Genomic DNA, 27,472 nt, shown 5'->3' with positions numbered 1-27,472 from the left:
TTTTTTTTTTTTTTATTTCTGTTGATGTCAGAGAGGAAGGGAAAGGGAGAGAGAGAAGCATCAAGGATGAGAGAGCACCATGGAGCAGCTGCCTCCTGCACGCCCTCCACTGAGGATGGAGCCGGCCACCAGGGTCTGTGCCCTGACCGGGAATCGAACCCTGACCTCCTGGGCCGTAGGTGATGCTCAGCCCCGGAGCCCGGGCTGGGCCTGGGCGTGTTTCCTGGGGGAGTCAGTGTCCTCCCCGCGCACGGCCGTCTGAGCTGAGCAGAGAGGAGACTCGGGTACCCAGCCCAGCTGCCGCCCTCCGCCCTACAGCCAGGGAGGAGAGGCCTCCCTCGGGGTCCCCGGCCCTGGGCTCCGGTCTGAGCGCCCGACCTGACTCCGCGCCCAGCCGCCCAGCCCGAGCCCCGCAGGGCCCGGAGCCCTCGGGGTCAGCGCCTCGCAGGCCCTGCCGCTGGGCGGCTCCTCCAGGTCCCTGCGGGGACGTCCGGACACCCGTCCCCGGGCTCCGAGAGACAGGCCTTCAGCAGTGACACCCCCCCCCCTTGAAGGGGCGTCCGGGTCCCCCCAGAATCAGAGCACTAGACACTGCACGGACGCCCCTCGGCCAGCCCAGCGGTCAGGCCGAGGCCCTGCCTCCGGGCGGGAGGGCCGTCCCGGAGTCCGGCCTCGGGGCAGGTGTCACCTGCTGCGCCCCCTCCCCCCAGCTCCGTGCTGTTCTCGAGGAGAGGCTGCTCTGAGGCACTCAGAGCACAGCAGACGCGCCCCTGCCCTCCCCTCCCCAAACCCCAGCAGCCGCTCGAGCCCCAACGTGGAGAGACCCCGAGGCTCTGAGCTCCCACCGCCCGGAGCCGGAGCCGCTGGGAGCCCAGGACAGTGGTGTGTGCGAGGTGCCCCAGCAGGCCCACCGGCCGGGCCTGCGCACAGTAGGTGTGGCACCCAGCAGGCCAGCACCGGTCAGGCCTGCGCACAGTAGGTGTGGCACCCAGCAGGCCCACCGGCCGGGCCCGCGCACAGTAGGTGTGGTGCCGTGCTGCCCCGGTGAGGACAGGGCAGGGCAGCACAGGGAAGGGGTGGACGGTCAGCAGTCGGGGGAGGAGGTCCAGGGAGGGAGAGGGACCCCGACATGGGACCGCAGGACAGGGTGCGTGGGGGAGGGCTCTGGCCCGGCTGCAGGAGGCCGGGGCCCAGCCCTGCCCCATCCCAGCCGCCGGCCCGGGCGCCTGGCCCGGGCGGGAGCAGACCCCGTGAGGGGTGAGCACGCTGAGGCCGGGAGCGCAGGCACAGCGACACCCCCATGGGGGGAGCTAGGAGCAGGTGCTGTTCCCCGCCCCCCGTCCTCCTCCCTCTCCCCCCTTAGTCCTCCCCCGGCCTCCCCCAGGCACAGCGACCAGGTCCTCCCGGAGACGGTCCTCAGGCCGCCGCTGTGCTCCCCGCCACGTTGGGAAGGCGCCTGAGGGGCTGTTACACCAGCCGCAATGAGCCGGCCCTGGTGGGCGGGGCCTGGTGGGCGGGGAGATGGTGGGCTGGGCCTGGTGGGCGGGGCCTGATTGGTGGGGAGATGGTGGGCGGGGCCTGATGAGCAGGACCTTGTGGGCGGGGCCTGGTGGACAGGGCCCTGGTGGGCGGGGAGGTGGGGGGGTGGGGAGATGGTGGGCGGGGCCTGGTGGATGGGAGACGGTGGGCGGGGCCCTGGTGGGTGGGAAGATGGTGGGCGGGGCCTGGTGGGTGGGAAGATGGTGGGCGGGGCCTGGTGAGCAGGACCTGGTGGGCGGGGCCTGGTGGACGGGGCCCTGTTGGGCGGGGAGGTGGGGGGGTGGGGAGATGGTGGGCGGGGCCTGGTGGATGGGAGATGGTGGGCGGGGCCCTGGTGGGCGGGCCCTGGTGGGCAGGGCGTCCTCCTGTTGTGAGCTCGGTGCTATGAAGCCCCTCCTCCTCTTTTCCAGCTGGATCCTGTTCCCCTGGATTCCTGGGGGGGGTTGGGGTGGGAGAGTGGGAGAGGGGGCAGAGCCACACAGAGGGTGGAGCCACACAGGGGGCGGAGCCACACAGGGGGGCGGAGCCACACAGAGGTCGGAGCCACACAGGGGGAGGAGCCACACAGGGGGCGGAGCCACACAGGGGGCGGAGCCATGCAGGGCAGAGCCATACAGGAGGCAGAGCTGCGTAGGGGGCAGAGCTATGCAGGGGCAGAGCCATACAGGAGGCGGAGTCACACAGGGGGCGGAGCCACACAGTAGGCGGAGCCACGCAGGGGCAGGGCAATGCAGGGGGAGGAGCCACAAGGAGGCGGAGCCATAGAGGCGGGGCCACGTGGGGGCGGGGCCACGCAGGGGGCGGTCTCACCTGCTCCCCCAGCACAGGGACACCTGGGAGGTCGGGGTGGTTGCCCCTGGCCATGCCTCCCGCCGTTTGTGCTCCGACTGCAAAGCCCCGGGCTGCTCGCCCCGGGGCGGCCCCGCACCCGGCCTGTCTGGCAGGGGCTCTGGCCCCTGGGAGGGGCAGGGAGCCCCGGGGCCGTGGCAGCACCAGGCCTTGCCCTCCCTCTCAGCGGCCAGGGCCTGTCTGCCCGCTCACAGCTCCGGGCGGAGAGGGGCTGACACCTAACACGGCTCCTCTCGGCCCCGGCCCCGGCCCCACGGTGCACTGAGAGGACAGGCCAGCGCCCTGGCCCCCGGCCGGAGGGGCGCCTGACAAGGGGCCAGCTTGCCCTGGGGAGGGCGTCCTTCGGGTGTGGGCCGCCTCGGAGCCCTGACCTCTGCTCTGCCCCGTGTCCTGGGACGTGTGCGGGACCCACAGACCCAGCGGGGGCCCCGGGAGAGGGGGCCGGGCGGTCGCCTGCCTCCCTGGTCTGACGGGACCCTGCGCCCGGGCAGCTGAGGGACAGGAGGTGCTGCTCTGTGTGGGGCCGCCCCTCGGCCGGGGGCGGGACCCGGACAGCCTGCGGGTGGGGGACAGGATTCGCACCGAGGGCCGGGGCCCAGCACTCCCAGCGGGCGGTGGCCACTCACCTGGGCTGCCTGCAGGGGCGTCCTGGGGCGGCAGGAAGAGGCCCAGGCTCCTGGCCCCGCGTCCTCACGGCTGGCCAGCCCGGACGGGCCCGTCCTCACAGGGTTCCGGGCTCCGTCCCCGCAGCCACGGCGGCCACGCCGGCCACACCAGCCACACCAGCCACGCCGGCCACGGCCCGCTCCCAGGACCCCGCGGCCAGCGAACAGAAGCCATGTGTATGAAAGGACGTTCTCTTTATTTCCATAATTTAGCGGAATCAACACAAACCGGAGACGGTGAAACAAGAGAAAAACGGTCACATCTCATCCCCCGGCCTGGGCCTCGGCGTTGCGCTCGCTGTTTCCAGAGACGGGCGGGCGGGGGAGGTGGGGGCGCTGGCTGGCGGGGCGCGGGGCTGGGGGACCCCGGGGCCCCATCCGGCTCCCGGAGCCTGGCGGCCGCTGGGTCAGCACCCCATGCAGGGCGCCGCCTCTGTGACCGGAAAACCCCATCTCGGCTGGGCCTGCACGCCAGGACACGCCAGGACACGCGTGTCCAAGTCTGTGGTGACCGGAGGATAAATGAAACGGGCGGGGGACGGGCCTTAAATACGCGGGTTTCCTGTCCTATCGTGTCTACGGGGGTATATAGCTGTGTGTGTTTTAACTTTTCTTTTTTTAGTAGCATAGAACTAGCATAATACTCCTGTTAATGGACTCGTAGGTAGTATATACTTCACCAGAACGCAGGGGAATGAAGGGGCTGGCGCAGGGCGGCCGGGAAGAGCCAGGAGCGTCCCGCCCCGGCCCGTGTGGCTCAGTGGGTAGAGCGTCGGCCTGCAGTCCAAAGGGTCCCGGGTTCGATTCCGGTCAAGGGCACGTACGTACCTCAGCTGTGGCCTCCGGGTCCTGGCCGGGAGCGGGCAGGAGGCAGCCCATCGATGTGTTCCTCTCACATCGATGTTTCTCTCTGTCTCTCCCTCTCTCCCTAAAAACCAAGGGAAACATGTCCTCGGGTGAGAATTAACCATAAAAAGGGCTCAGGGCAAACCGGACCGATGCCATCCAGGGGGTCCGGGGACCCCCAGAGGGAGGCCTGGGGGACGGACGCCTGCCTTGTGCCCTCGCCCCGACCTCCGACCTCCGCACCAGCCGACCGAGGAGGTGCCCGCTGCCCCCGAGTCTGTGCCGGGTCAGAAGGGGCACCGCCCACCAGGACAGGGGAGAGGATGGTCCACTCGGCGCCGAGACAGACGCCGGCGGGAGGGACACGGGAAGCGAGCCAGGCGCCAAGCACACATCAACCCACGCGTGACGTCACGCCCTGGCCCCCAGCCCCGCCCCGCCCCGGAGCTCCCCCGGCCCCGAACCCTCAGGCCGCCCGCGGGCCCCGCGCCCAGGGCGGCCACATTCATGGTTAAATAGTGTTTCCTACAAATATACAACATATAAAAACTGTTAAATATATAGCTTTAGGCTTTGCAAAATACATTTAATGATTCTCTCAAACAGGGTTACTTCCGCTTCCTTCCATTGCCCCCGGCGGACGGCACCGAGCGACCGTCCCCGAGGCCCAGCATGCGGCGGAGACCGGCGTCCGGCGAAGGGCGACGAGGCGTGGCTAGTGGTTAGGAGGGTTTAGTACGGTCAGTCCATCTCGGCGGGGGCACGCGGCCGGAGTCCGCGGGGGGACGGCCGTCCCGCAGGGCAGCGGCACCTCCGCCCTCCGAGGCCGCCCGGCTCGGGCGCCGCAGTGTTCGAGGGCGGGGCCGGGGCCGCCGGCATGTCCGTGCCCGCCCCCTGGCCCCGGGCTGGGCCTGGGGCGAGTCCGCGTTAAAACAGATTTGCTCTTTGGTCTATCGAGTGAACTGCAGGTAAGAAAATAGAAGCGACTCGGGCAGTCCGGGCGCCCAGTCCGTCCTCCAGGCTGGCTGTCCGCCTCCGGCTGCAGCCCCAGGGCTCCTCCTCCTCCTCCTCCTCCTCCTCCTCCTCCTCCTCCTCCTCCTCCTCGTCCGGCTCCTCGACGGGGGGCGCAGCCAGGTCTGGCCGGGAAGGCAGGCGAGGCCGGTGGTGGGGGGCCTGGGGCACCCCCACTGCGTCCCAGGCGGGACTCCTCGCGCAGCCGGAGACTCTGCTCAGAAGGCCCGGGACGCGGCTGTCCGTCCGTCCGTCCGTCCGGGTCGGGCTGTGAGAAACGGAGGCGCCGATGGCAGAGGGGTTTGGCGGCCTGTCGGGTGCCCAGGCCCTCTGCCCTGTGGGCCGGCGTCTGTCAGGAGACCTGCGGGGGGAGAGGAGAGAGCAGTCAGGCTCCGAGGCCAAGCCCGTCAGGAGCGACGGGAGCCCCGGAGACCCCTCGGAGACAGCCCCAGGCCGCCGGCGGGGCAGCCCTCAGCAGCTGCCCGCTGACCGCCAGGACGGAAACTAGACGGAGCCCCGAGTTCCAGGCCAAGCCCCTCCCGGCCTGGCCCGGAGACCCCAGGCAACCCCGAGTTCATGCCGCGATTCTGTTCTCTCCGTGTGTGCGGTGCCGGCCCCCTGCCCCGTCACAGGGGGTCCCCCAGACCCACCCGTGAGGCCGGGCACCCTCACCAGCCCCAGCAGGCGGGGACCTGCACCTCGGCCAGGCTCCGACCCCCAGGCCCCTCAGGTGCCTCTGGTGCTCTGGCCTGTCCCCCCGCAGGCGGGTCCGGGAGGGGGCCAGCTCAGTCTCACGGGATCCGGCCCAGCCCGTGTCCCGCTGGCCCAGCCCTGAGGAAGGAGCCTCGGGGTTCCGCCCTCTCCTGACCCCAGCGAAGACGGGCTGCGTGCTCTCCGCTCAGCCAGGTCACCGCCAGCTCCGCAGGGGGCTGCGCCCGCCCCGAAGCCTCACTGGCTTCTGGCCCCGCCCGGCCCGCCAGGCAGCCCGCTGACAAGCGCAGGACGGCTTCGCGGCCTCGGAGCCGCGGCCTCTGTGCCCCGGGCACCGTGGCCGGCAAACCGCGGCTCGCGAGCCACGTGCGGCTGTTTGGCCCCTTGAGTGCGGCTCTTCCACAAAACACCACGGCCTGGGCGAGTCTATTTTGAAGAAGTGGCGTTAGAAGAAGTTTACGTTTAAAAAATGTGCTCTCCGAAGGAATTTCAATCCTTGTGCCGTTGACATTCGGCTCTGTGGATGAGTGAGTTTGCTGACCACGGTCCTGGCTGGGCTCCCGGCTGCTCTGCCTGAGGCTGCGCCCAGCCTGCTCAGGGCTGCAGCGCGGGGGCCTCATCGCGGGACCACGGCCCCGGCCACGGCCGCACAGGGCCTGCTGAGCCTGTGTGAGCCCGGCCGGCTTCCCTTTCCCCGGTCACGGCTCGGAGGGACCCCCAAGGGGCCCTCATCTCAGCGGCACCACCTTCCCCACGCAGCAGCCCGAGGTGTGACTGCTGCTCCGCCCGCTCTCCGCGCCGCTCTCTTCAACGGAGCCCTTCGGCTGCCCCCACACCTGCCGGAACTCGGAAGGCACCTCTGTCTACGGCCGTGGTCGGCAAACTGCGGCTCACGAGCCACACGGCTCTTCAGCCCCTTGGGTGTGGCTCTTCCACAAAATGCCACGTGGGGGCGCGCACGTACAGTGCACTGGAAATTTCGTGGCCCATGCGCAGAAGCTGTTTCCGGCTCTCAGAAGGAATGTCGATCGTTGTCCTGTTGATGTTTGGCTCTGTGGACGCATGAGTTTGCCCACCTCAGGTCTACGGCGTCTCCTCCTGAGGGCCGCGGGGGGGGGGGGGGGGGCCCTGCTCACCTCCCACCGGCACTCCCCCCCCCCCCCCCACTGCCGACCACACGCCGGGGCCGGGCTGCGGCCCTGCTCCATCCTGTCCGGGGCACGCGGGCAGGGAGGGCCAGGTGGGATATGTCTGCCTTCACGTCTCCCGCCACAACTCTGCTGGGCATCCTCCGAGGATCTGTGTGTGAACAGAGGGGCCGTGTCCCAATAAAACTTTATTGACAAGAGCGGGCGGGGGGCCGACGTGGCCGACTCTGGTCGGGGCCACGGCCTGTGTGTATGCGCACGGCTCACAGCCGAACGCCGGCGGAGGCGGGCCTCGTGTCCGCATGGGGATTCATCTCACGGCATCTCTGCGGGTCCTCCGGGGCCTGGGGACCACCTGCCGGCATCTGCCGGCGACGCCGGTGCCGTGTCCTCGCGCCGAGCTTGCAGGCGGCTGCTGTGCCGTCTCCCCAACGCAGCCGCGGGGTGACCCGGCCCCAGGAGGGAGGGGCCTGCTCCCCGCCGTGGGCTCGGGCCTCCGGGGGCGCCGGCCCCCCAGGCCCCGCCTCTGCCTGGGGGCGGCAGGTCCGCGGTCCTCGATGCTGAGCACTGAGAGGGTGTCCGCCGGGGCCCTGAGCTTCTCCTTCGTGTCCTGCTGGGTCTGTCCCCTCCGACCTGAGACATCGAAACGGACTTCCACTCCCACAGACCGCGGCGTGGCGGCGTGGCTTCGTGGCTGCGTGGCGGCTCCTCTAGGGCGGCAGGACGCAGCCGCTGTGATTCTCTCAGGTTCAGGTGACACAGACCCATCGCCGCCGCCATGGGGGGTGCACATTCCAGGGGCGGGTCCCCCGATTTATCGCCAACCCCCAACACAATGCAGGTGCACGGGCCCCGAGGGCGCTGTGCTGAGCGAGGTGACCTGCCGTGACCTTGTCCACCTTGGGGGGCCCTCTGGCCGAAAGGACCCGGGCAGCGAGCCAGGGTGTGGGGGGGGCGCGGTGAACGTGTCCAGCGCCTGCCGACCCCGCGTCGCCGTCTCCCGGGGCTCACCGTCCGGCTCACACCCGAACCCCAGGCGCGGGAGGCGGGGACCCACTCCCACAGCCTCGCCTGAGGCAGCGGCCGACCCGGCGCCTCCATTCACTGTCCTCCTCTGCTGCTTCTTTCTCTCTCAGGCGGCTTCTTCACTGCTCCGGTCACTCGTTTTCACTCTTCCTCATTGAGAAACCAGGCGATTTAAAGGCAGGCAGGCGCTCATGGAGGGTCCCCCCTTCAGGGGGTGGGACCTGGGACCCTTCAGTCCACAGCCCGACGCTCTACCCACTGAGCCACACAGCTGGGGCAGCCCCTATAGTCTAAGTGCTGGGCCACGTGCAGGGTGTCCCGGGGTGCTGCTCCCCGAGATCTGGGGGCCGGGGGGGTCCATCCTGCACCCCAGCATCCAGTGTGGAGCCAAACGGGTGTGGGGTGGGGGGAGGAGGGAGGGGTGCGGTGGGAAAGGGGCGGGGAGAGCAGGGTGCGGTGAGGAGTGGGGAGGGTGGGCGGGGGGGGGGGGGGGGGGAAGAGGCCGGCCAGCCCTCGTGCACCGTCCTCTCTGGCCTCAGACAGCCCAGACCCAGGAGGGTTCCTCCCCGGGCGGCTGCCTCCGATCAGGTGTGAATCGGCACAGACCGGCCGCTTCAGGCAAAGGGAGGCGGACGCAGCGCTGGGGCTGCCACTGGAGAGGCCTCCGTCCGGACTCGGCCCCAAGTGCCCCCAGGCGGCTGGGGCCCCCCCAACCCCGCCAGCCCCCGGGACGGCCTCCCCCCCCACGCCAGCCCCCCAGGATGGCCAGACCCCCCCCCCCCGCCTGCCCCCGCCGGGCCGGCCCCCCCCCGCCAGCCCCCGGGACGGCCTTTCCCCCCCCCGCCTGCCCCCCAGGATGGCCGCGCCCCCCCCGCCGGGCGGCCCCCGCACCAGCCTGCCCCTGCTGGGCCGCCCCCCCGCCGCCTGCCCCGCCGGCCGCCCCGCGCACCGTGGTGGTCTTGATGCGCCCGCCGGGCTGCGTGCAGGTCCAGCCGGAGCGGTTGATGAGCAGGTCGCAGCCTTCGCCCTCCAGGCACGGCCGCATGTCACACCACTGCTTCGTCCGGATGATGCGAGCTGCGGGAGAGACAGCGTCAGTGCTGCCACCGGCACAGGCACCCCCCGGCTCCCCCCACCAGCCCCCCACCCAGCTCCCCCCACCAGCTCAGGCCCCCCCCCCCCCCGCCCGGCTCTCTCCACCAGCCCGGCTACCCCCACCAGCCCGGCTCCCCAGCCCGGCTCCCGCAGGGCTCAGCACCCAAGCCCCCGGCGGGTGCCACCGGCTGCCGGGTGGCGTTTCAGCCACGCACACCGCACGGCCCGGCCCCGCGCCCACGGGGAGCAGCAGGGACGGGTCCTCAGGCACCGGGGGAGCCGGGGAGCCGGGTCCGAGTGAGGACAGAATGGACCGTGTTCACGCACCTGCCCCTCACCCAACACGCCAACGGCGTGCCCCCATGTCCTGCCGCGTCCTGTCCTGCCTCAGCCACAGCGCCTGGCTGCATGGTACGTGTACACACACACACACACACACACACACACGTACACGTCACAAAATGCACACAAACAGGTGTGTGCACATGTAAACACAGAAACACCAACGTGTGAAACAGCACGTGTGCACACACATACACATGTGCACGTACATCCACCTGCACCCGCAGCCAGGCGTGCAGCCCGGCACACAGCGGGCCGGTGGGTGTGTTTGAAAAATGAACACGCAGTGGACACAGCGTCACTGAGCACAGGCGTGCGCGGCCAGCCTGCAGGGGGCGCTGCAGGCCACGCTCACACACGCCTTTATCTGCCCAGGCGCTGGTCCCGCCCGCCCGCCCACTTCCTGGGGGAGGCACAGCCCCGGCCCCGGCCCCGCCGGGACAAAGGGCCTTTCATGTCCTCCCCCGCCCGGACCCCGGGCCGCTCTGGCCGGCAGCGAGTCCGGAGGCGGCCGTGCTGAGCCTGCGGGCCGGGCTGAGGCCGGGCTGAGGCCGGGGCGGCGCTCACAGCCGACCGTGCGTCACAGCCCGGGGGCCCCACGGCTGGCCGGGAGCTTGGGCCCCCCAGCCTGTCCCCATGCCGTCCCCAGGCCCCGGGAGAGAGGTCAGTCCCGCCCGGGCCTCTGAGAGGACAGTGCAGCCCCAGGACCAGCCCAGCCTGGCCTCCCCCTCCCCGCCCCCTCACACATGCACACGCGTCCACACAGCACACATGCACATGCCACACATGTCCGCTCACCACACACATCCACGCACACACGTCCACACATGCATACATTCGCCCGCGTACACGCACAGGCACTGGCCTGCGTGCCTCATGGTTCTCCCCAGTGAGGACCCGGGGCTCGGCCGCCGGGGGACCTGGCCCTTTCTGGGCTCCCAGGGCCCCTCGTGAGGGCCTGTGGGGGCTCTGGGCCCCTCCCCGGCCCCCAGCTCCCAGAACCAGCCCTTCGCAGCAGCCATTCCCCGGAACAGGCCTCCGGGGAGACATGGGACCCCCAGCGCCAGGGCCTGTGGGACGTCCGGGGAACCGTGCACACCCCACCTCCATCCTGCACCTTCACCCCCCTGCACCCCCTGCCCCAAATCCTGCACCCCCGCCCCGCACCCCCACCCCTGCGCCCCGCCCCGCACCCCCACCCCTGCACCCCCTGCCCCAAATCCTGAACCCCCGCCCCGCCCCCCACCCCTGCACCCCCTGCCCCGCCCCCCCACCCCTGCCCCCCGCCCCGCCCCCCCACCCCTGCACCCCGCCCCGCACCCCCCACCCCTGCACCCCCTGCCCCAAATCCTGAACCCCCGCCCCGCCCCCCCCTGCACCCCCTGCCCCAAATCCTGCACCCCCGCCCCGCACCCCCCACCCCTGCACCCCCGCCCCGCCCCCCCACCCCTGCGCCCCGCCCCGCACCCCCCACCCCTGCACCCCCTGCCCCAAATCCTGAACCCCCGCCCCGCCCCCCACCCCTGCGCCCCGCCCCGCCCCCCCACCCCTGCACCCCGCCCCGCACCCCCCACCCCTGCACCCCTTGCCCCAAATCCTGAACCCCCGCCCCGCCCCCCCACCCCTGCACCCCCTGCCCCAAATCCTGCACCCCCGCCCCGCCCCCCCACCCCTGTGCCTCCTACCCACATCCCACCCCCACCCCCTGCCCTGCACTCCCCGCCCCATGGCCCCGTCGGGCAGGAGGCCCTGCGGGAGCCGGTGAGAGCCGTGTCTGCGGCAGCGTCGCCTGTAAAATTGATGCTGCCGTTTGGATCCTATTGGTTTTGTTGTCGTGTTCGCGTTAATTTTTAAACGGGTCTCAGCGTATTGCAGTTTGTCGTCTAATGAGGACTTGCTTATATTCTTGCAACATGACAATAAAACGACGGAGGTCAGCCTGGGGCGGGGCCCTCCCTCAGCCGGCTCCGTGGCCGAGGCTGAGGACCGGCGGCCGCCGCCGCGGGGCCGTCAGGAGGGCCGAGCGGGGCCTCCGCGGGGGGCGCACTCTCCGGGCAGCCCCGGGGCCGCGGGCCGAGAGGGACACGGGCAGCAGGGCCTCCGGGGCCTGTCCTCGGCCAGGAGGGCTCCTGGGCAACACCCACCCCAGGGCCTGCGCCAGCCGCCTGAGTCACCTGCCGGAGAGACCAGGACCCGGCGTGTGCAGGGAGCACCGGTGTGCAGGGAGCAGGCCTGTGGGGACCAGGACCCGGCGTGTGCAGGGAGCACCGGTGTGCAGGGAGCAGGCCTGTGGGGACCAGGACACGGCGTGTGCAGGGAGCAGGCGTGTGAGGACCAGGACACGGGTGTGTGCAGGGAGCAGGCGTGTGGGGACCAGGACACGGGCGTGTGCAGGGAGCACTGGAGTGGTGTAGCTGCCCCATCCCTTTGGTCCTCCCGACCCCCTCACCCCAAACCTGAGGGCGGGGGCCGGGGTGACCTTGTGGCTCTGAGCTTCCCGGGACACGTCGGCCGCGGCTGCTGATGGTCTGGGCAGATGGACGGGCAGGGGTGCGGGAGGCGGGCGCTCGGGGACCAGCGGCTCCCACACGCCCAGGCCTGGCTGCTCGGGCTGCGGGCTCCCGGGGGACAAGCTGCCTCTTCGTTCCCATTAACAGGAATCTGCTTACTTTACTTGGCAGCTCGGAAAGACGAGGCGGCCGGAACCGAGCGGCGGCGGCGGGAGCTGGCTGCCTCCCTCACAGCCCCGGACCAGGTCCTCCGCGGGGGCCTGCAGGGCCGTCCCAGCCGCCCGGATCGCCGACGGGGGTCCGGCGACTCATGGAAAAGGGGCGTCGACACTGAACAAGCACGGCTACACGCACGTCACACACACACACTCGCTGACCCAGTCACAGCGGGGCCGACACGCCCAGGGTTCCGGAAGGATCTACCGCGTGAGGATGGAGGCAGGCCCCCTGCAGACACCCTGTGAGGCTCAGCAGGCCCTGGCCCCCACCTTTTTGCTCCAGAAGCTCAGGTACCAGCTGGGGGGGGAGGGGGCGGAGGTCAGAGGGCACTGGTGGCCCCAGAGCCACCATCCTGAGGCGGCCGCCCTCCCTGGGCCCAGGAGAATCAGGAGCGAACCCAGGAGGACGGGCCAGGCCGGTGCTGGCCGGTGCCGGGTGCAGGGCCCTGGGGGAGGAGGGGGGCTCGTGTCCACCCGCCCCGCCCGCAGGGCTGGCTGTCACGGGTCCGGAAAACGCAAACAAACCCAGGCCACGCCCACCATGCTCGGCTCCACGGGGAGGGAGCCCACGGGCCTCGGAGCAGGGCCAGCGGCCGGGGTGCTGCTGCCGGAGGGCGGCCGGGAGGCCCCACCCAGGGCCGCCCGAGGGTCCGGGCCGCCCGAGGGTCCGGGCTCCGGGGCCCGGCCACAGGAGATGCCCACCCCACCCCATACCCCCGAGCAGGAGGAAGAGGGGCCTGTCTCTCCCCACGCCCCGCACCTCCGGCATCTCCGAAAAGAAAAACCCGCAGAACCCAGATTACGCCTTCAAACGGGACTGCGTTCTCTTCCTACAACTCCGGGCAGCATAATTGAGTGAGAACAGTCTCGGTAATTATTTTTCCTTTAAATAGTTACAGTGGAATGGATTAATCTCCGAGACGGCCTCTGATTAGCGTGATGCATTGGCGGCGGGAACGGTCCCGGGCGGCCGCGGCTCGCAGGCCCGGTCTGCGCTCCTCGGAGGGCACCGCGGCGAGGGCGCCAGCGGGCACGCAGCTCGGAGGAGAGGAGCACAGGGCGTCCGAGCGGCCTGCCCCTCGGCCATCGGGATTGAGGAACGCGGGAGAGGGAGAAACCCGCCGATTCCCACAAACGACAGCAGCTGCTGACGCGGGAGGGAGGGCGAGGCGGCCGCTGTGAGTCAGCGTGGGCGGGGAGGCCCCTCGTTCGGGGGCACCGGGCTCCGTGCGGGGTGGGGACTCCGGGTCAGGGGGAGGCCTCCTCTCTGTGGGAAGGGACAGCCCCCCCTCACTCAGACGGGGACACCCCTTCCCTTACGGAGTTCGCCCCTAGAGGCAGCCCCTCCCGCTGCAGTGGCCACAGGAGCGGCGCTGGGGTCAGTCTCTGGCCGTGAGGGGGTGACTGTCCCGGGGAGAGGCCCTGCCGGCAGGTGCCTGGCTCCGGCCTCTCCGTCGCCAGCCTCCACAGTAGCTCCTGGTGTGAACCAAGGCCCCTCGCGCCCAGGAGAGCCGCGCCCACCGCCAGACCGGCCTGCAGCACGCCCCTCGCCCACGCCACGCCCAGGGACAGGGGAGGGGCTCCCTCGGCCTTTCCCAGACGGGGGCGCTGTGGGCACCTCCTGTCTCCGGTGGGGGCGGCGCCTCGGGGACAGGGGCAGCTCTGCAGCCGGCGGTGGCCGAGGGCCTTGGGGTCTGCAGCCCGGTCTGTGCAGAGGCTGGCCACCGGCTCGCACCCACATCCCCTGGTGGGGGGAGGCGGTTCTGACATCAGGCTCCTGGATGGAACTCATGGAGCTTCGGGAAGCGGGGCCCAGGGCCAGGCCTGGATGGTCAGGACACAGGGAGCTCAGCCAGGAAGCCCCTCCTCCCTGGCCCCGCCCATTCCCCGGCCCCGCCCCTCTCTGAGGGCCCCGCCCCTCCCCCCTGGGCCCCACCCTGGCCATGCCCCTCCTCCCTGGACCCTGCCCCTCTTAATTGGGCCACGCCCCTCTGAGGCCCTTCCCCTTGCCACGCCCCTCCTCCCTGGGCCCTGCCCCTCCTAATTGGGCCCCGCCCCCGTCTCTGGCCCTCCTGCCACCTTGCAGCCGGTCACTGCGGGCGGCCGGTCACTGCGGGCAGCGGCGATCACCTAATCGCATTAACATGGATCCGGCCGCACCGATGCGGACAGGAGCGCCGTCTGCAGTCGGTAAAGCGCCACATTCCGGGGACGGTGCCTGGGAGGTCACCCCTGGCTCCTCCCAAAGCCGGGGGCCGGTCCCGCCCCGGAGCCCTGCCTGACCCCCCAGCTCCGGGCCTGACCGTGTGCCTGACCCCCTGCCCCAGCTCCGGGCCTGACCGTGTGCCTGACCCCCTGCCCCCCAGCTCCGGCCCTGACCGTGTGCCTGACCCCCAGCTCCGGGCCTGACCGTGTGCCTGGCCCCCCGCCCCCCAGCTCCGGGCCTGACCGTGTGCCTGACCCCCCAGCTCCGGGCCTGACCGTGTGCCTGACCCCCCAGCTCCGGGCCTGACCGTGTGCCTGACCCCCAGCTCCGGGCCTGACCGTGTGCCTGACCCCCCAGCTCCGGGCCTGACCGTGTGCCTGACCCCCAGCTCCGGGCCTGACCATGTGCCTGACCCCCCGCCCCCCAGCTCCGGGCCTGACCGTGTGCCTGACCCCCCAGCTCCGGGCCTGACCGTGTGCCTGACCCCCAGCTCCAGGCCTGACCGTGTGCTGCCGGGCGCCCTCCCCGCCGAGGGGGCAGAGGGGCGCAGCCCGGAGCCACTGCCCTTCCGTCCGGGGGTGACCGCAGCCGGGAGGCCACAGAGAGGGAGAAGGCAGCACCTAATGAAGAGCACACGTGTCCACCTGAACATGCACACACACGCTCGCACACACACACGCGCACACACTCACACACGCGCACACACTCACACGCGCACACACACACACACACGCACACACTCACACGCGCACACACACACACACGCACATGCACACGCACACGCACTCGCAGCCGCGTGTTCATGACTCCAGACTCAGAATGACCTGACGCTCCGCTTCTGTGGACAGAAGCCCCGTGCGGACACAGCCTCCTCCTCCTCCTCCTCCTCCTCCTCCCTCCCTCCCTCCCTCCCTCCCTTCCACACCCACCGGGCTGCCTGGCCCCTGCTCACCACCCGCCCTGCCGGGCACAGACCACAGGTGAGCACACACCCGTCCACGGGGCCGAGGCTCCAGCCACGCCCGGTCCTCCCGTGGCCACAGAGGCCGCCCGGCGGCTCGGCCCAGGTCGGGCGGCTCAGGCCCCGGTCGGGTGGCCCCGGTCGGGCCCTCCGGTCCTCCCCACGGGGCCGGCACCTGGGAGACACCCAGCACCTCGGCGCGGAGCCGCTCGGCCGGCACAGCTGCGGCTCCGTCACCGCCTGGTCTCTCCAACGCTCACTCACTGCGGGAACCTGCTGCCCAGAGAGCGGACGGATCTTTCTAGAAGGCACCCCGCGCTCCCAGCAGGTCCCTGGCCTGGGAGTGTGTCTTCCCACCCTCTGAGCTGGAAAAGGGGAGGAAGGAGGCCATGCCCAGTACATACCGAAGCTGGGTGCGCCCTGAAGCCCAGTGCACCCTGAAAACCGGTGCACCCCAAAACCTGGTGTGTCCAAAAACCTGGTGCACCCTAAAGCCCAGTGTACTCCGAAACCCGGTGTACCCCAAAACCCAGTGCACCCCGAAAACCAATGTACCCCAAAACCTGGTGTACCCCAAAACCCGGTGCACTCTGAAACCCAGTGCACTCCGAAACCTGGTGCACCCCAAACCCGGTGTACCCTGAAACCCGGTGCACCCTGAAACCCAGTGTACCCCAAAACCTGGTGTACCCCGAAACCTGGTGCACCCTAAAACCCGATGCACCCCAGAATCCAGTGCACCCAAAAACCCGGTGCACCCCAAACCAGGTGTACCCCCAAACCCAATGAACCCCAAAACCCGGAGTACCCCAAATCCCGGTGTACCCTGAAACCCAGTGCACCCGCCGGAAACCAGGTGCACCCCAAAACCCGGTGCACCGCAAAACCTAGTGCACCCTGAAGCCCCGTGCACCCCAAAACCAGCAGAGCAGCCCTCTGTCCTGCCCAGAGCCGGAGGGGGGCAGCACGCTCCCCGTCACCATCGCATGATCAAAGCCGTGCTCAGATCGAAATCACAGGTTCCCTCCGGGCCCCGCTGCGCGGTGTTCTGTCGCGTCTAATGTAGTTTGAAATCTCTGGAAACATCAAAGGAGCGGGAGGGCTGTGCTCATCAAAGGCGGCCTGCTCTGGGCGTGGACTCCGCTGTGCTCCCAGGTGTGGGGGGGATGTGGGGGCTCGGGCCCAGCTCGCCCCTCACCAGGGCCGCCCACAAAGGACCTGGCTCTGAGTCTGTCCTCACCCAGAGCCCAGGCCAGGGAGGTGGGGCTTAGCTCAGGGAGGAGGGGCTAAGCCTCAGGGAGAGGCTAAGCTCAGGGAGGAGGGGCTAAACTGTAGGGGGAGGGGCTAAGCTCAGGGAGGAGGGGCTAAACTGTAGGGGGAGGGGCTAAGCTCAGGGAGGAGGGGCTAAGCTCAGGGAGGAGGGGCTAAGCTCAGGGAGGAGGGGCCAAGCTCAGGGAGGGGGGCTGTGTGTCCTGTGCCCTAGACCATCTCTGGGACTCGGCCCAGAAGCCACTGGGCGGGCAGGTTGGGCTGCAGCCTCTTCTCCCTCCACAAGGTCGCCCCGGGGACGCCGGGCAGGCCGCTGTGCGGGACCCTGGCCCCCGGGACCTCCACGGAACAGGGCCCCGGGGACGCCGGGCAGGCCCCTGTGCGGGACCCTGGCCCCCCGGGACCTCCACGGACCAGGGCCCCGGGGACCGAGGCCGAGGCAGTGCCGGCCCGGCTCAGGGCATCCCTGCTAACGGTCCAGTTGCAGCCGCGGGCCCCCTCATGTGGGGGGAACAGCTCCCGAGTCCAGGGGCGAATTCCCACACCCCTCCCCACAAACCCCTCCCCACACACCCCTCCCACACACCCCTCCCCACACGCCCCTCCCCACACGCCCCTCCCCACACGCCCCTCCCCACACTCCCCTCCCCACACACCCCTCCCCACACTCCCCTCCCCACCAGCTGACTGAAACGTCTAAGCAGCGGTGACACTCAGCGCACTGGACTCTACACCATCAAGGGCAGAGGGACATCGCTCGGATCCAGGGGCCCTGGTGGCCCCATGTTCCCCCGTCCCCTCTCCCCCTCCTCTCAGGGACACGGCTCCGCTCTCTGCGCTGAGCCGTGGTGTCAGCTGGTGCCAGGCCTGAAGGGCAGGGCCCTGGGCAGTGCTGGAGACACGCAGGGCTGTCCTGTCCGGCCCGGCTGCGGAGGGCCGGGGGGGGGGCCGCTGGCCGCGGGAGGCTCTCGGCAGCTCCGCCCGCGGACGCCGTGTGCTCCGGGCAGCGGGGCGTCCCTGCTCCCCGTCCCCGTCTGTCCTCTGAGGCTGTTGTAAACGCAGCCGCTTCCGAGCGCCATCGACTCCGCAGATCGATCGATCGATCGCTCGATGGCGCAGATCGACTGTGCCCTGCAGCCTTGCTGGGCGCCCGTGTGGGTTCTGCGTGTGAGTGCGTGTCCCCCGGGCTCCTGCAAAGGTCAGGCCGGCCGGCGAGTGCGGGTCCTCCTTCCAAGTTTATTTCTCCTGCTAGCTGCTCGGCCCACCCCAGGACCCCCACTCCCGGGACCCCGCCTGGACCCCTGCCCCCAGGACCCCCACCTCCGGGACCCCCACCCCCAGAACCCCCACCACCCCCCCGCCCCACCCCCACCCCACCCCACCCCTGCCCCCGGGACCCCGCCCCCAGGACCCCCACCACACCCCCGCCCCACCCCCACCCCACCCCCGCCCCCGGGACCCCCACCCCCGGGACCCCCACCCCCAGGACCCCACCCCTGGGACCCCCACCCCACCCCCACCTCCAGGACCCCACCCCCGGGACCCCCTCCAGGCCCCCCCCAGGACCCCGCCCCTGTGGTGCTGACCCCCTCCGGCAGGCGCGGGCTGGACGCCATCTCCTGTGGCGAGATCCGTGCCTCCGTTCACAAGATTGTGCTTTTACTGCGAGACCTTGCCTGACACTTGGGTGTTGGAGTAACACCAGCCTCACAGTGTGAGCTTAGAAACGCTTCCTCTCCTGTTATTCGGTCCGAATGAAAACGGCTCACTCCGTCTGTCTTTGGAGGAACGGCGCTCGGTTCCCTGGTTTCCTGGGTTCAGGCTCCGCTTCTTCACTTCCTCCTCCCCGGGCGCGGGGCCTGCTCCCCCGGTGCCGGGCGGGCGGCAGCGCCGTGGTGTCCACGCCAGCTCCGGGCGACCCCAGACAGCGCCCTCAGTAACGGCCGCGAGTCTGAGCATCTCCCCACGGTTCTCAGTGTCTGAGCATCTCCCCACGGTTCTGTGTCTGAGCATCTCCCCACGGTTCTCAGTGTCTGAGCATCTCACCACGGTTCTGTGTCTGAGCATCTCACCATGGTTCTCAGTGTCTGAGCATCTCACCACGGTTCTGTGTCTGAGCATCTCACCACGGTTCTGTGTCTGAGCATCTCCCCACGGTTCTGTGTCTGAGCATCTCCCCACGGTTCTCAGTGTCTGAGCATCTCCCCACGGTTCTGTGTCTGAGCATCTCCCCACGGTTCTCAGTGTCTGAGCATCTCCCCACGGTTCTGTGTCTGAGCATCTCCCCACGGTTCTCAGTGTCTGAGCATCTCACCACGGTTCTGTGTCTGAGCATCTCCCCACGGTTCAGTGTCTGAGCATCTCACCACGGTTCTGTGTCTGAGCATCTCCCCACGGTTCTCAGTGTCTGAGCATCTCACCACGGTTCTCAGTGTCTGAGCATCTCACCACGGTTCTGTGTCTGAGCATCTCACCACGGTTCTCAGTGTCTGAGCATCTCACCACGGTTCTGTGTCTGAGCATCTCACCAAGGTTCTCAGTGTCTGAGCATCTCCCCACGGTTCTCAGTGTCTGAGCATCTCCCCACGGTTCTCAGTGTTTGAGCATCTCACCACGGTTCTGTGACCGCGAGCCGGGGCAGCGCGGGGCGGGCCTATTGGGCCAGAGAGCAGGCGAACCGGGACGGAGCCACATGGGCTGGGCCTCGCACGGAGCTCCGCGGACCTGCCAGAGGCCACACACACACACGTCTAAACATACACCCACACACGCATACACGCATACACCATACTCACGCACACACCCACCATACACACACACACCCGTGCGAGCACGCACACACACACACACACTCACACCATACACATACCATACAAGCACACACACACACATATGTCTAAACATACACACATACATGCACACACCACACACTCATGCGCACGTGCACACACACACCATACACACACGTCTAAACATACACACACATAAGCATGCACCATACTCACGCACACACCCACCATACACACACATACATGCCCACGCACGCGTGCGCGCGCACACACACCATACACATACCATACAAGCACATACCACACACATGTCTAAACATACACCCACACATGCATACATGCACATACGCCCCACCACACACACACACACACACACACACACACACACGTCTAAACATACACCCACACACTCTGCTGAGTGCTGACGGCACCGCTTTCCCCGCAGACGGGGGTGCCGGCTGCCCGCCCCGGCCTTTCCCTCCGAGGGGCCGGGTCCCATCATGGCCGGGCCTGGGCTGAGGAACCAGGAACTGCCTCCCGGGTCTGGGAGAGGGGAGGTCCTTCAAGGAACCACCCCCCCAGGGCCTGTGGCCTCCTCTCCTGGCAGCTGAGCCTTGTTTCGGGGGCCAGCCCCCCGCTGCTCCTGCCCCACACGTGGCACCTCGTTTACCCCACGCACACGGGCGTGAGGGAACAGCCAGCGAGTCCATCGGTACCTGGATGAGCCGGGCACAGAGGCCGCTGGGCCGTCTCCCTAACCACGGAGCCAGCGTGGACCCCCACGCACCCGGCCCCCCAGACCCGCCCGCCGGCGTGGCCGTGTCCCTAACCACGGAGCCAGCGTGGATCCCCACGCACCCGGCCCCCCAGACCCGCCCGCCGGCGTGGCCGTGTCCCTAACCACGGAGCCAGCGTGGATCCCCACGCACCCGGCCCCCCAGACCCGCCCGCCGGCGTGGCCGTGTCCTCTCTCGCAGACGGGCCCGCGCGCGAGGGAACAGATGGTGCTCACGGAGCGGAAACACGGAGGAGCGGGGATTAGATTAGTGGCCGCCGGAAAGTGCCCACAGAGCAGAAACGGCTAATTGGCGTGGCCTCCCCGGACGCCGGCGGGCGGGCAGGCTCTAATTTGGGGCTCGGGGAGAGGGGCGCAGCCGTGTGTGCGGACGAACAGACCCCAATTAAGTCAGTCTCCACCGTGACCCCGCCCGCGCAGCTCTCGGCGCTAATGAGGCCGGGAGGGGAGGCAGGGGCCTGGGTCTGTGTGCGCCTCCCCCTGCCCCCACCGGGCCGGGAAGGAGCCGTCAGCTCGGAGACCGCACCGCCGGAGCCGGAGCCGCGGGCGAGATGGGCCAGGAGCTGGCCTTCCCCACCTCGAAGCGCCATCACCCCCCCCACCCCCCCAGGACACACACACCTGCCGGTGCTTCCCCAGGGGACGCACAGCCCTGCACTCCGCGCCCGGGACCACGGCACCCGCACCCACACCCGCACCCACACCCACACCCGCACCCAGCGGCCTCGCCACGGCAGACACGCCCGCTATGCCCTCACAGCTGCCGGGCACCGCCTTCCCGGAGACCCTCCCCCTCGGGGACCCCGCACCCACAGACGCCCTCGGGGACCCCGATCCCACAGACACCCCTCAGGGGCCCCGCTCCCACAGACGCCCTGGGGGCCCCGCTCCCACAGACGCCCTGGGGGCCCCGCTCCCACAGACGCCCTCGGGGGCCCCGCTCCCACAGACCCTGCTCCCACGGACGCCGCTCCCACAGACGCCCTGGGGGACCCCGCTCCACAGACGCCCCCCGGGGGCCCCGCTCCCACAGACGCCCTCGGGGGCCCCGCTCCCACAGACGCCCTCGGGGGCCCCGCTCCCACGGACCCCGCTCCCACAGACGCCCTGGGGGCCCCGCTCCCACAGACGCCCCTCAGGGGCCCCGCTCCCACAGACGCCCCGAGCGCCGCTCCCGAGGGTGGCCGCGCGTCTCGCCGACAGGACGGGAAGGCCTCCCCTCTCCGCCGTGGCCCCCACGCCTCGAGAGGCCCTAGTGACTGGCCCCACGACGGGACCTCCCCGTTCACACAGCCCCTGCCCCCCCGCAGGCCGGGGAGCCACTCTCCCCGCCACAGCCTCCGTGCCCTCCTCCCTGCGGTCCGCACAGCGCGGGGTCTCCATCAGAGACAGTGCCCTCCCGCCCGCCAGGCCCCTCCTGAGCACCCCAGACGCTGCGCTCAGCCTGTGCACAGGCTCCGGAAAGACACCGACAGGACCCCTCCCAGCTCATGTGCGGACTGCCTCCTGCAAAGCAAACTCTGCGACTCTTCCGACACACCCCTGCCGCCCTGAAGCTCAGCAACAGCCACCGCCTGACGGCCTCGCCGAGCACGGTGTCTCCTCTCCGAGGTAAGCGGCCGCCCTCCGCACCGCCTCAGCGGGGAGCCTCCCCGCCTGCGCATGGCCACGCTCACCGCGCCCTCCGACAGCTGCCTGCGGGGGAGGGCCTGCCGCCCTGGCACCCGCTCCCGGCTCCTCCTCAGCGCCCGAGGGTGCCCGCCCGCCAGACCCCCGGGAGGAGCGGAGCGCGGGGACTACGGGAGCAAGACACTCGGGCACCACAGCGGCCCCTGCAGACAGCACACACCCCCTCCCCCCCCACACACAGCTCACAGCAGCACAGGGCACACCAGCCTGCCGGCTAGTGAGGCCCGAGAGCTCGCTGGGGACCGCTCCCAGCCCCTCCCCCGCGCCCCACCCACACGCACAGCCAACGCCGCCCCAGGGCCCATCGGGCCGGGCGACACCGGCAGCCCCCGGCCCGGCCCAGCGGGCATCGGGGACAGGCGCACCCCCCCACGCAGCCCCCGTGGCCCTCTCAGTCCGTGGCTCCTACCGTCCACGCAGGCGGGCCGCGCCCTGGTGGTGCCCGCGATCTGCCCCTTCCTGCAGGCACAGCGCGCCGTCTGCCGGGCGATGGTCCTCCGGGGCTGGCTGCTGTCCCGGTCCAGGGTCACGATCTCACAGGTGCCGGCGGCCAGCTGACCTGCGAGAGCAGAGGGTGGGCTGAGCGGCTGCCTGGAGACCAGCTGCCACGCCCCCTCCCCCCTGACAAGCTGCCATCCCGCGCCCCCCCCCTATCCGCCCGGCGGCCTGAGGCAGCCTGTGCGCCCCCCCCCCCCGCCGGCCTGAGGCAGCCTGTGTCCCCCGCCCCCCCCCCGCCCGGCGGCCTGAGGCAGCCTGTGTCCCCCGCCCCCCTCCCCACCCAGCGGCCTGAGGCAGCCTGTGCGCCCCCCCCATGTGAGCCCAGCCCCTCCGGGGTCCTGGTCGGCCACGCAGCCCCGCTTCACACGCACAGCTGCCCGCGGAGGCCCGCCCTCCCTGCCTGGCTCTGCCCGCCCCTCAGCCAGCAGGAAGCACCTACTGTGCGCTGGCCCTGGGCGCACTGAGGGAGCAGAGCCTGCACCTGGGCCACCTCCCGGCTGGGCGGCCCACGGTCACATGGGAGGGGGATGGGGCTGCCCATGCGCTGGGCATAGACAGGGGCGGAGGTGATGGGCAGGAGGCGGTGCAGGAGGCAGTCCTGGTGCTGGCCGCCGCCTCCCCTCGCCCCCCCCGCCAGGCGGCTCACTGGCCCCCACACTGTCACTGTGTCACCCCCGTCTGCCCAGAGCCGGTCCAGGGCAGGATGAGGCATGGGGGGGGGGCACTGGGTGCAGCGTCCGCAGCGGCCCCCACGCCTGCCCGGCCCGGGAGCTGTGAGTGGACAGCACAGGTCAGCGCGGCCCCTCCCGTCCACAGCCACACCCGGCGCCGCCCCGAGGCCTGGGCTAATTACACACAATTACACGCTGTGCTCGGAACACGGCAGACACACACGGACACGTAAATAAACAGGAGGATGACTCGGAGGCCGGGGAGGCCGAGGGTGCTGCTCGGGGCAGCGTGGGGCTCAGAGGCGCGGGAGCCGGGGGCCGGGGGCCGGGTCTGCGGGGGCCGGGAGCCGGGGGCCGCGGGCGGAGGACGGGGGCCGGGTCTGCGGGGGGCTGCGGGCAGAGGACAGGGGTCGGGTCTGTGGGGGGCCGGGAGCCGGGAGCCAGGGCCGGGTGTGCGGGGGCCAGGGCGGAGGATGGGGGTCGGGTCTGTGGGGGCCGCGGGCGGAGGATGGGGGTCGGGTCTGCAGGGGCCAGGGGCGGAGGATGGGGAGGCCCAGGGCTGCCTGGTGTGGGTGGCGGCTGTGTGGGCGCCGTCCGGCCGCTGCTATTTCGGGTTTCCGGGGTGACGGAGCTATTCCTGGTCCTCGCCGCCCCCCCTCCGCTGACCGCGGGCTCCTCGGTGGGCAGTGCCGGCGGGGCCTCCTCCGGGGCCCGGCTCGCGCTGAGCCCCGGCTGCTGAATGACTGAGCAAACGGCGGGCCTGTGACCCCCCTCTCCCACCCCTCCCGGCCCCCCCTCCCCACCCACCCCCCCAACCCCCACCCCGGCTAACGAGCCACCTTCCGGCACCCGCTGTGGGACGCCGCCCGGGCCGGAGCCGCCATAGGGGGCGCCACAGGGTCTGTCCGGGCGCCCCTCTCCCAGCCCCGCCCTGCCCACCCCTCCATCCCTCATTCCTGGTGTCCGGCTGGTTCAGTGCAGACTGTCCCGCCCCCCCCCCCCCCGTGCCTGCCCCAGGCCCCCCACGCCCTCCCCCCTGCGCAGTGGCGGCCTCGGGGGCTGGCAGAGGTGCTGACCTGATCCTGGGAGCTAGGGGGCAAACGCCACCACACCCACCAGCTCCGCCCCGGCTCCACCACGCCATCCTCGGACCCGGGACCCAGGCCCAGCAACATCTCCCAACCCTGTCTCCTGGATTCCCCCCCCGCCCCCCCCACGTGTCCTCAGCGCAGACACTCCCGTTTGACGGCCCGGCGGAGCTGACGAGGTCTGACAGGCGTGGAGGGTGTCCGCGCCGGCTGCGGGGCCGAGGGCGGGGGCAGGAGCCGCTGACCCGGAAGCAGTGCCTGGGGCGGGTCCCCAGCAGGAGAGGGGCCCTGGGGACCCGCGTGGAGCTCAGACGGGAGCCTCATTAGGAGCCGGTCCCACGTGGGCTGCGGGCGGGCCTCTGGGCCTGGAGGGGCCGCGCCGGGAGCAGGGGAGGCCAGAGGGAGCCCGGAGGCCCAGTGCTCGGTGCTGACACACGCGCTCCTGCCGGGAAGGGCTGCAGGGCGTGGCAGCCTGGGTAGCGTGGAGGCCGGGGCACACGTGGCATCTGCCCGCGCCCGGCCTGCCGGTGGTGTGGTCGGAAGCTGCTGCCGTGGGCCGGCAGCACCGCCCGGAGACAGCCCGCGGCCCGCGAAGACCGCCGCGAAGACGTCAGCGTGGGAACAAGCCCCACGAGACCCCGAGTCTGTGCCCACTGACCCGCCACGCAGACCGCGGCCGGCTTCTCCCGCGCGGCCCCTGGCCGGCTCCGGGGAGGGTGCCACAGGGAGGACCCGGCCCCGCGGGGCGCGACCCTGGGGCCAGGCCTGAGGACCCCCGCCCCCGGCGCTGTCCGTGGTGCTGACGCCACAGTCTCACCCTTTCAGCGGACACTGTCCCTCATCGCCTGCCCGGCCGTGGGGAGCCAGGGCCCTGGCTCTGGAGCCAGCCGACCCGGGCCGCCTGGAGGGCTGAGGGATCTGGGCTCTGACGGGCGGAGCCACCGTGAGGGGCCGGCCTGGGACACGGGAACCGAGCGCCCACCCCCCCCCCCCCCCCCCCCGCCAGGGGCAGCGGGACTTCCCCGGGAAGCAGCGCCCACACGGGAGCCCGAGACCTGGCCTGGCCTGTCCTTCCGGGCCGCAGGACAGAAGGCAGCTGCAGGCACAGCTGCCCGCTCTCCGCTCCGCCTCCCCTTCCCCTCCGCCTCCCCCTTCCCCTCCGCCTCCCCTTCCCCTCCCCTCTGCCTCCGCCTCCGCCTCCGCCCTGTGGACAGTCACCCAGAACTGGTGGCTCCCAGGGAGGACTGGGGCTCCCACTCGGATGGGCATTGGGACAACCCTCTCCCACGTGGCCGGGCACCTGGGGTTGACCAGGTAAGGTCCCCGGGCACCCCACGGCCGACCGGCTTCCAGCTGGGAGGAGGGTGACCGACGGTGGCTGCATTGGGCAGTCAGCTGGGGCGAGGGTCACCTGGAGGGTCAGCTGGGAGGGTCACCTGGAGGGTCAGCTGGGAGGGTCTACTGGGGGGGGTCACCTGGAGGGTCAGCTGGGTCACCTGAGGGTCAGCTGGGAGGTCACCGGGGAGGGTCAGCTGGAGGTTTGCTGAGAGGGTCACCTGAGTGTCAGCTGGGAGGGTCATCGGGGAGGGTCACCTGGAGGGTCAACTGGGAGGTCACCGGGGAGGGTCATTGGGAGGGGTCACAGGGGACGGTCACCTGGGAGGGTCACCTGAGGGTCAGCTGGGAGTGTCAGTTGGGAGGTCACCGGGGAGGGTCACTGGGGAGGGAAACTGGGAGGGGTCACCGGGGACGGTCACCTGGGAGGGTCACCTGGAGGGTCAGCTGGGGGGGCTCTCCTGTGCGACCAGCAGTCGCCTCCCTGGAGCTCACCCTCACTGAAGTGGAAGCGTGTCCACACGGCCCGCACACGGACTCCACACACGGCCCCCGCACACGGCCCCGCACACGGGACTCCACACACGGCCCCGCACACGGCCCCCGCACACGGATTCCACACACGGCCCCCGCACACGGCCCTGCACACGGACTCCACACACGGCCCCGCACACGGCCCCCGCACACGACTCCACACACGGCCCCCGCACACGCCCCCGCACACGGACTCCACACACGGCCCCGCACACGGCCCCCGCACACGGATTCCACACACGGCCCCCGCACACGGCCCTGCACACGGACTCCACACACGGCCCCGCACACGGCCCCCGCACACGGCCCCGCACACGGCCCCCGCACACGGCCCCCGCACACGGCCCCGCACACGGCCCCGCACACGGACTCCACACACGGCCCCGCACACGGCCCCGCACACGGACTCCACACACGGCCCCGCACACGGCCCCCGCACACGGACTCCACACACGGCCCCCGCACACGGCCCCGCACACGGACTCCGCACACGGCCCCGCCACACGGCCCCCGCACACGGCCCCCGCACACGGCCCCGCACACGGCCCCCGCACACGGCCCCGCACACGGCTCCGCACACGGCCCCGCACCACGGACCCCGCACACGGCCCCGCACACGGCTCCGCACACGGACCCCGCACACGGCCCCGCACACGGCCCCCGCACACGGACCCCGCACACAGCCCCGCACACGGCCCCCGCACACGGCCCCGCACACGGACGTCACCGCGGTGTCCCTCCCAGGACAGCCAGCCCGGCCGCCCGGCGGTGGGTGTCCTCCGGGACGGTGCCCTGGCCCGTCCGCAGGGCGAGCACGCGGAGGCCTGAGCTCGCAGACGCGGGAGGACGCGGGAGGACGCGGACTGAGCGACAAGCCAGGCTGAGCGTCTGCACTGCGGGGTCCCAGCGCGGCGATGTTCCGGAAGGAGCCACGGGGACGAGAGAGACAGGCTGCCACGGATTCGCGGGGAGGACAGAGCGGGAGGGGGGGGGAGGGGAGGGGAGGGGGGGAGGGACAGAGGGAGGGAGGAGATGCAGGCATTCCCTCTGGCGAAGCTGCTCTCTGTGAGGCTGTGGGGTGGGTGCAGGCACTGGGCATCTTTCAATCCCGCGGCCAGTGTGAGCATCGACCCAGGAACCAGGAGGTCAGGGTTCAGTCCCCGGTCAGGGCCCAGGCCCGGGTTACCGGCTCCACCCCTGTGGGGGTGTGCAGGAGCAGCCGGTCCGTGATTCTCACCTCCTGGTGTGTCTCGCTCCCTCCCTTCCTCTCTGGAATCAGTGAGTGTTAACAAACAGAGCCGTGCTTTTTAGACGGTGACACTCCAGCAGACAGCTCTTCGGCTCTGATGTCACACACGGAATCCCGTCTCCCGCTTCCAGCTCGGCTCAGCCATCACCCACCCGCTCCGTGTGCAGCCGTCCACCATCGTCTCCAATAAACACCCCCCCCCCCCCCCCGGCTCCCTGGCCCCCGCCCGGGCCCCCACTTCCTGTCTCTGTGCCTGCGGCTCCTGTGCGTGCCCCTCTGCTGGCTACGTCACTGAGCGTGACACACACCCTCGCGGCTCACCACTGAGGTTCCTCTCTCTCCCGCTTCCTCCCTGACGTCAATAAATATATGTCCCATGTAATAAAAGCCTAATATGCTACCTGTCCGGTCACCCATCTGTCCATTC

General features: G+C 70.7%; 1 protein-coding gene across 2 annotated transcripts in view; it reads right to left on the bottom strand.

The window, feature by feature from the left end:
* Positions 1-4,356: 4,356 nt before the first annotated feature.
* TAFA5 (TAFA chemokine like family member 5) overlaps positions 4,357-27,472 on the bottom strand; it is a 58,464-nt gene continuing 35,348 nt past the window's right edge. For both annotated transcript variants that reach the window (XM_084907527.1, XM_084907528.1), the window contains exons 2-4: positions 22,080-22,229; positions 8,745-8,872; positions 4,357-5,271 (exon numbers count right to left, since the gene is read on the bottom strand). In XM_084907527.1, coding sequence (XP_084763653.1) covers positions 5,263-5,271; positions 8,745-8,872; positions 22,080-22,229 — 287 coding nt within the window. In that variant the 3' untranslated portion in view covers positions 4,357-5,262. The remainder of the gene's footprint in view (positions 5,272-8,744; positions 8,873-22,079; positions 22,230-27,472) is intronic.

This window comes from Pipistrellus hanaki, assembly GCF_964339955.1.
Source record: "Pipistrellus hanaki genome assembly, contig: SUPER_3_unloc_1, whole genome shotgun sequence".
In the NCBI taxonomy this organism is placed as follows: domain Eukaryota; kingdom Metazoa; phylum Chordata; class Mammalia; order Chiroptera; family Vespertilionidae; genus Pipistrellus; species Pipistrellus hanaki.
The sequence above is the reverse complement of the archived record's forward strand: the minus strand, read 5'-3'. Positions and strand labels throughout refer to the sequence as shown.